Raw genomic sequence first — 9,065 nt, 5'->3', positions numbered from 1 at the left:
CAACAATGTCTAAAGCTTATAGTGAAATTTATAATGGTAAGTCTCGACACATAGGTGTGAGACATAGCATGATTCGTGATTTAATCATGAATGTGGTGATATCGGTTGAGTTTATTCGGTCGGAACATAATTTAGCCGACTGTTTGATAAAAGAGTTGGCGAGAGACTTAGTGCACAAGTTGTCGATTGGGATGAGATTGAAGTCCATTAAGTTTTCCTAGTGTGAGACACCCAATTCCCTTCTAGTTTGACGCTTGAAGCTGAATTCAATGTGGAAAGCTCATATTGGGAAGATTGGAATGCATTTTATTCAAACATCCCGGGTATGCGTTCAGACCTGCAAGAACCGTAGGTTGAGATTTTATCTCTTAATAACTCCTTTGAAAAATTGCTTATGTAGGAGCGAGACTAAAGGAGCTACCTATACGACCATGAAGTTTTGCCGCTTCAAGAAAATTCGAACTTGCTTTCGATGTGCTTGCGAATGGATATGGACACATGGCTTGAAAAATGTCAAGTTAGAACCAAGGGAATTGTAAATTCGTGTGACTTTGCCTACATGTATTCAGATAAGTTGAAAGGGTTCAATCCTTAGCGACACCCTGATTCTCGAATATTTGTAACGTGTATTGTACTAATGCGAAAATTCAATCTTCATGACATTCTCGTTTATGCATGGATTTATTGTGTATGGTTGTGATTTAATTGTGAATAAATCAAGGATTACACTAAAATGGGGGAGGATTGTTGGTTATTTTAGCGTAATTGGATTTATTCGAGACCAATGAATGTTGGGATTAAGTGAACTTCGGGATGGGATGCGTGGAGTGCGCACTCGAATAAACTAATTTTGACATGATTTTGACAAATAACAAAAATTCTGAGACAAAATGTAAAAGCTAACTTAGTCATGGTCATGACTAAGTGGTACAGGCTATTTTGGAATTTTTCCTGGAATTTTAATTTCAAAATTGTGTTTATTTATGAATTGATGTGTCTAATAATTTTAAATTATGAATTCAAACTTTTGTTTGAATTGAATCAATACATCAATTTATTTTGAATTCGAATGAATATTTGAATTGAAAGAACACACCCTTTCTTTTTAAAATTGAAATTTAAATTAAACCTTTGTGTTTGTTCAATTTAAATGAAAGGTTATTTATGATCTATAAATAGATGATTGGTCTCATTTGCAAATATAAGAATTAAGAAAGTAAAAAAAAAGGATAATTGAAACAAGAAAAACACATTCAGTGTTTTTATCTCTGCAAGAAATTATAGCCTTCGTACTCATTTTATTCCCTACGTTCACCTTGTCTCGATATTTTCTGCCAGAATTCGAGATTGAACTTTGTATTATCCAGTACGAATTTTGTGTAACCCTTGGTAAGAATTGGGTCAAAATATCGTATTCGAAAAGTGAGCTCATCACGATACAGAGTTATATCCGGCCATTCTCGTTGTTAAAATCCCCAACATAAATATGATTAAAATAAATTTTAAATATGTATTTAAGTCCTGATATATGAGTTTAAATACATTAATGACGACTTATCATATAATTTTTAAAAGCCTACTTGAAAGAAGCAATATGCATGCACAAAAATAACTTGTGTTAAGCTACTCAGCGAACTGAAGTACAAATTTAAATAGTAAAAAAAAAATAAGCACCCCCTTTGAGGCTTTGAATGTATATAAATATACATTATTGAGAAGAATGAAAATAGATTATCATATATGGGTAGTTGATGAAATATTTAAGGAAAAAACAAAATTATCTTTTTTTGCCGTAACAAGATATCATTTTTTATGTTAATCCGTCCTAAAATAATTTTGTTTTTAATAATTACTAATTTAACATGAAACATACTTTACAATTTACAAATATATGTTATTTTATCCACCATTTCTTCATATATATATATATATATATAACACATATACATACATAGATATACTTAAGTATATCCACATTTATGCTTACCTATATATGACGTATTATTGTATTGTGATGGTATAATATAACAATATGAGACAGAAAATTATGGACAAACATACTCACTACATTGTATTCGACACACAGCTAGTTAGCCACACAAAGACTTTGGCCATTGAGAGACCCCAAAAGCTGTGAATATTCATATTCATACTCATTCCATTCCAGCATTAATTGTTTCATTTTCATACAACCTTGTCTCTGTCTTCTTGGCTATCAAATCAATCTGGTACCATCCAATATCCCAACACACACAAACACACGTGAGAATTAGCCATTTCTGTAAATGCTAAATTCATTCATTCTTCAAGTTGGTTGCCATGCCAGCACACATCCAGACGTGCAGGTAAAGTAGAGAAATAGAAAGAGAGAGAGAGAGAGAGGATGGGTTCAATCAAAGTTATATGATCCCACTCACCAAACAGATCATATCCATATAATGTGTTCACTAAACTAAACAGATCCTATTCGAAAACCAAAACATGACAATACAGATTCATTTGAAATGCAAACATGTGCCTTTGCTTTCTCTTTTTTGTTCATGGTCATGAAAATCATACAATGCAACAAGCAAGCAGCATGCCATGCTTCCTTTTCCCATCAATGGGGTCACGAAAAAAGGAAAAGGAAAATGAAAATTCAAAGGGACCATACCTTTTGTTTTTCTCCATTCATAGTGACAGAAGCCAGCCAAGGAAGCAACAGCTGTTCCCAAACCATGGAAAAAGGCAGTCCAGCACACTAACTCTCATACCAGAAACCTCCAAATACCATAAGTGCAGGTAGGGTTGCCTACCTTGCCCATGATTATTTACTTGCCCCTGCTGAGTGGTGAATTTCCTATTCCTACCCTGTAATTAACCACAACGAGAAAAAGGGGAATGTGGGTTAAAGGACACCCATCTCTATAAATAGATAGTTAGACACTCATCTGAAGCCCAGTAGAAAACTTGGCAAGGCAATGATATACACAAAAATGATAAAGCCCCTGTCAGTATTGCTTGCAGCCATTCTATTCATCCAGGTATCGTTCGTTCATCAGATGTCCTCCACTGGATTTCCTGTATCTCTTTGTTCTGTTAGCCATTTCATCTGCATTGTGACGTTTTTCAGGTTTTCCTGGAAGCCTCATCATTCAGTGATGCTGCAAGTCCCCTTCTGCAGGTGGTAAACATTTAGTTATAACTCAAAATTGCTTCTCAGTCTATTTACTGAAGAAAGTATAGGTGCTGATACAGCAGGAGGATGTGGGAAGAAACTCTGCTGGCTTTCTCACAAGCCACCAGTCTAAGATCAGTAAGTTTCTTGTCTCAAGTAAATAACATAGCTATAATCCACTTTCATATAATATATATTCTCTGATGAAATGCATATGCAAAACTGGGATGGCAGACTGTGATTCTGAATGCAAAAGAAGATGCAGCAAGGCATCAAGATTTAAGGTTTGCTACCGTGCCTGTTCAAGCTGTTGTGCAGATTGTGGCTGCGTGCCTCCAGGGACTTATGGAAATAAAAACGTTTGCCCCTGCTATGCCAACCAAAAAACACATGGAAATAAGCCAAAGTGTCCTTGATTATGCCATAAAAGCTTTCAGTTTGTGAACCTGAACCGGATTAGAGGGAGAGAGAGAGAGAGAGAGAGAGAGGATTGTGAGTGTCTGTGTGAAAGAATACACGAATGAAGGGGCTTTGACCGCATCTGGCTGTCAAAACCTGCAAATTTGTAATAAATGGGCGATGCCGCTGTGTAAGTATTGTTATAAAAACACTGCTAGTATTATGAGAATGGGGTCTGGATTTGCTCACCTTTTAGCTCCCAACCATTTGAGACAAAATCACACAGAGAAACTGCAGCACTCTAATCTCAGCATCTTTGATTTCAAGAAATGGGATTGCAAACCCAAAACTGCAAAACTATCAGCAAAACACAAATCAGAGTTAATATCCATGCTTGCTTCTTATCTCCAAACAGTTACATTGAGTTCTATTATGAAAAGCAACCCATAAAATTATAAAGCATAATGAATTGGTGATGAGCAGCAAATACCTGACTCCAAGAAGCAGTGAAATTGTGTGAGAACATTGAAGAGATTAACATAAGTTGCAGAGGACATGGACAAATCCAACGGTGGCAGATGCCAAGGGTAAATATTCTATATACAAGTAAATGACACAATGAATTGGTGATGAGCAGCAACTACCTGGCTCCAAGAAGCTGTGAAATTGTGTGTGAACATTGAAGAGATAACATAAGTTGCAGAGGACATGGACAAATCCACTGGTGGCAAATGCCAAGTGTAAATAAAACTATAGAAATCAATCTAGAGTGAATATCTTCTATCAATGTACAACCTGTTCTTCGTGTAGCATGGCATAGTATACATGAACTAAGCAAAGAACAAAAATTCCATAAAACCTGGCCAAGAATGCCTACATACATGCAACATAATAGGAATTTAGGAATGAATAAATCATTTGTGCCATGGAAGAACTTAGAAGCGAGCCCAGCATCGTGTGCATTGTGCCATACAATCTCCCTTACAATCAATATTATAACCCAATACTCTGGGATTGCGAAGGAGCAGGTTTCTAAGTGTCTTTCCTTTGATACTCCATTCTTTTTCCAAGATCTGGACATTTGTTCTAAGTTCATTTTCGAGGCTGCACCCAAGTACCTCTGGGAATTTCTTGAGAAGTTTGCTAATATCTTCATCCGTGAGACCTAATTCCTTAAGATAACTTAGGATTTCACTCACTGCCTCCAACGTTGGTGCTTCTTTCTTTCGCTCTTCACCCCAGTAAGGAGAATGGATTTGACCAAATGCCTTGCCCAGAATTTTATCTTCTTCAGCACTATCAAAGCCAAATGTGGAGAGGGCTTGTTTACAAGATTCCCAAGCCTTGCTGTATTCATTATCAATAATTGCACACTCAGATGGAACAGTAGAGTGCAACTTCCAATTCCTATATGTGGAAGCAATTATCCCATATCCATGGAGGACATCCACAGATACATGGATAAAAGGATTTGCGTTGATAACGAGCTTTCTGGTTGCTAATGAGGCTGAACCAACCTGGACACGAAGTAGGAGCTGCTCTGATCAGGAGTTTAACATTGACAGTAGATAACAGTGTATCAATTCATCATCATCTAAGTCGCTCGCATTTTGCCATTATTGGTAGACATGAAATGAAACACAGGTGTATAGTCCAATATTACTGCACATATATATACATACATAAAATACATGCTTTCATTCTTTAATCATAACATTGGGGCCATCTAAGCACACCGGGAAGAATCAAAGTGATGAACTTTTCAAACGTTACCTAGATTTTTTCTTATTTCTTTGTTCACATTTTTCTTATTTGTTCAAATTGAACTGCTAGGAATTAAAACAACGATAAGAAAAAAAATTTGTTAAACATGCAGTCACGGTGAAACCTATAGATGTATATATACATATATATATATATATATCCAGTGCATAAGTTACAGAAGAAACATACATTAGAGCAAAACCGAGCTTGAGAATCAAACGTCAACGGGGGAGAAAAGAATGATTTAACCAGCATCCTAGGGAAGCAATAAAAAACAAGTTAGTTAGTATCCGAAGAAATTAAAGGGTGGAGAAGGAAATCGGCATGAAAGTTGCAGCAAGAGAGTCCGAAGAAGGCAGCGAGAAGAGAGAAAGAGTTCAGTTAGAGATTGAAAAAATTGAGGAAGGTAAAGGAAGGATTAGATGGATGGACGATTGGAGCAGAATGGTGGCGTGGGTATGGTAGCCTAGCCTGGTAAGAGAATGCCATTTCATCTAATCTCATCTATACCTGTGAAAGCGCAAACGCGATTTATCCAACTCCAATCACGCTCACACACGCTCATGGTGACTCACGAAAACAACAACAACGACAAGGAAAAAAAAAAAAAAAAGGCCATTTAAATGGATTATATAAATTGTATATTGACAACAAAAAAAAATTTCAATCGTGCATATATATATATATGGGCCAATGACAATATATAAAAATATGGCCAATAACAATATATAAAAATATGATAGTATACATATATATATATATATGACCCAAGTGACAATATATAAAAATATGCTAATATATAGAGTGTGTTTGTTTCGTGATATTGTTGAAAAAAAAAAAAATTATAAGAGATATAGGTATCGTGTAGAAAATAAAATGTATATAATGTATTGATTTTTTAAAAAAATATATATAGAAAAAAAATTAGAAAGATAAAGCCATAAAACATTTGTTATAAAAAGAAGTTAAAATTGTAATTTTATTTTAAGAATTTATTTTGTAAAATTTTAAATTTAGTTAAATAATTTAATTTAACTAAGTTTTAAATAAGACATAAATTAAAAATATTATCATAATTAATTAAATCAAAATAATATAGATTCAAATGTTATTCCAATCTTATATCTATTACTTTTTATTTATTTTTTATAATGTGGAACCTACATCGCTACCTGAAAGTGCGCACTAAAGTAAACTACGGCCGAATCTAATATCCTATAAACTAAGCCCGACAGATAAATTATTTATATCTATTACGCTGTGTTATTAATTTTATGTATGGTATATTTTATATAAGTTATTTATTCAATAATCATTATGAAAAAACGAGATTGGAGAAATTTGAACAAAATAGTAACTTGGAAATCAAACACAAGATCCGATCAAATATCATATTAGATTTACGGATTATAAATGAATTCAAGTCTCATGTTGAACACAATTTTCTTAAAGCAAATTTGGTCGGCCATTGATTGTTTTCCGAGATAAAGCGAATTGAATTGGGATCAAGAATCTCACCACGAATCGAACCAATAAATATGGAAATTTTGAAGAAGATAATAACTTTTTTTTAAGAGAGAATGGATAAAACAATTTTCTTTTATTGAAAAAATAAATTAATAATTAACAATTTTTTTAATCACAATGTTTGTTGTGTATTTTAAAAACTTTGAGGAAAAAGTTAATTCTCATTGTATTCGCACCAACGGTTAACATGCTTCAATGAATTGCAACAATTTTTTTTTTTTATCCAATCAATTTGATTATTTTTTTTCTTTGAATTAGTCAAAATAGAATAATAGCATAAAATAAAAAATTGAATTAATTGAATTTTCTTGCGATTGGATTCAGCCCACGAGCCCTAAGATACAAGCCTAATCTTCATTATATATATATATATATATATATATGAGTCCAAGCCTAGTTGAGCTCAATCCAATCTAATTAATTCTTTTATTGTTAGTGGAAGCAAGGGTTGTAAATAAATCAAATAATTTTGTTGATTCAATATTCGATTCGAAATTTTAATATTCATATTCGAAATTTTATGATTCAAATTCGAATAAAAATATTATATTCGATTCGAATATGAATCAAATACAAATATGAAATTTTAATATTTGATCCGTTATTCGTAAATATTCGATTCATTAATGAAAAAATATATACTCCCTCCATCCCATTGAAATGTTGTCATTTTCCATTTAGTTCGTCCCAAACAAGGTTACTATTTCCTAATTTAATAATTGTACTACTTACCTAACACAATAAATATCCTTCCAACTTACACTATATTACACAAATGTCATTACTTTTATATTACACAATACTAATAGGGGTATTTTTGTCTTTTTCACTGCAACTCATTATAATACTAATATTAAAAAATTTACGTGCAAAAAGTAAACGACAATATTGCACCACGACGTAGGGAGTATATAATATAAAATATAATATACATATCCATGTAGTTTCCAATAAAGATAAATTAAACTAAATTAATTAATCATAATACTTTTAAATTTTATATAACTAAATACAATATAATTAAAACTACACTTATACAATGATATATTTAATTATATTAAAACAAATAGTCTTTTTTTGTCAATGTAAAAAAAATAAAAAATAATAAATATATACATTTTTTATCATTTTCTCAAAGTATTATTATTAAAAAAAATTAAAAATAGTCCTAATCAAATCGAAGTAAAATAAAAAACTAATTACATTTTGAATCAAATATTTATATAATATTAAAATTGAATCGAATACTCGAATCGAATCGAATAATTTGAAGATTATTTCGAATCGAATACGAATATCATTTTAAGATTCGAAACGAATCAAATATCGAATCGAATATTCGAATATTTTTTCGAATCGAATCGAATACTGCAGTATTCAATTTGATTTGATTCGTTTACAACCTTAGTGGAAGCATAATACACATAAAGTGGGAGATATTTGTTTGTTCCTCTTACGTGGGACAAGAGTTTCATTTATTTTTCTTTTTCCTCTCTCTCACTTATACATATAATAATATTTTGTTATATTTTGGGTGACTTTTGAAGGAAAATATAGGTAAAATTGCTCATAATTTCTCTATGGTTTCAAATTTAAAAATTTCATGGCATCCCTTATACTTTCAAAAACATTGTATGAAACTCCATCACCATGAAACCTCTCTTGTGTGATGAGAAAATGATTTTCTATCTATATTTTTTGCATAGCGAGGGATTCATGCAACATTTTTAAAAAGTTTAAGAGGACGTCATGCAATCTTTAAAGTAAAGTGGGGATTTACGCTGAGTTTTGAAACCACAGGGGAGTTTCAAACAATATTTTTGAAAGTATAAGGGGGCTCCATAGGAATTTATGCTGAGTTTCGAAACGACAAGGGAGTTATGGATAATTTTACCTTTTATATATGCTCCTGGTGTTGTATTTTTTTTGTTATTTATTCGCTTTGTGGAATAGAAAAATTTTGGGCACTTGCTATGGAACAAAGGGACAAAATGCATAACAGACTTAAGGTATGATCACGTATAAGGACAACACAGTATGAGAAGAATGAAAATTACAAAAAAGATCATTTAGGTAAATTGGTAATTTAAGGATTATTGGGTATAAAATTGCAAAATGAATCTAATGTTGAGAAATAAAAGCACAATATGCAATTGAAGAGAGATGGGAGAAACGCATAATCACATTTTATACACGACAAGTATGTCGGAAAATAAGG

The 9,065-nt window shown here is 32.4% G+C and overlaps 2 protein-coding genes across 4 annotated transcripts; one reads left to right on the top strand and one right to left on the bottom strand.

The window, feature by feature from the left end:
• Window positions 1-2,583: 2,583 nt before the first annotated feature.
• On the top strand, window positions 2,584-3,802 carry LOC127264470 (cypmaclein-like). 3 transcript variants are annotated; one of them, XM_051294018.1, is made up of 4 exons: window positions 2,584-3,023; window positions 3,113-3,163; window positions 3,241-3,295; window positions 3,392-3,802. In XM_051294018.1, exons 1-4 carry the CDS (start codon window positions 2,961-2,963, stop codon window positions 3,571-3,573), a joined length of 351 nt encoding a protein of 116 aa, XP_051149975.1. In that variant the 5' UTR covers window positions 2,584-2,960; the 3' UTR covers window positions 3,574-3,802. The 3 variants fall into 3 exon arrangements, with proteins under 3 accessions (XP_051149975.1, XP_051149973.1, XP_051149974.1); XM_051294016.1 differs by having other exon boundaries at window positions 2,586-3,023; window positions 3,226-3,295; XM_051294017.1 differs by having other exon boundaries at window positions 2,595-3,023; window positions 3,238-3,295.
• Window positions 3,803-4,265: 463 nt separating this feature from the next.
• On the bottom strand, window positions 4,266-5,807 carry LOC127264469 (uncharacterized). The gene is made up of 2 exons (XM_051294015.1): window positions 5,510-5,807; window positions 4,266-5,073 (listed from the first exon to the last, which is right to left on the bottom strand). The coding sequence occupies exons 1-2, from the start codon at window positions 5,573-5,575 to the stop codon at window positions 4,492-4,494; spliced, it is 648 nt and encodes a 215-aa protein (XP_051149972.1). The 5' UTR covers window positions 5,576-5,807; the 3' UTR covers window positions 4,266-4,491.
• Window positions 5,808-9,065: the final 3,258 nt, after the last annotated feature.

Source organism: Andrographis paniculata, unplaced genomic scaffold, assembly GCF_009805555.1.
Source record: "Andrographis paniculata isolate CXL003 unplaced genomic scaffold, ASM980555v1 Contig70END, whole genome shotgun sequence".
Lineage (NCBI taxonomy): Eukaryota > Viridiplantae > Streptophyta > Magnoliopsida > Lamiales > Acanthaceae > Andrographis > Andrographis paniculata.
Note: the sequence above shows the minus strand (reverse complement) of the source record. Positions and strands in the feature narration are given on the sequence as shown.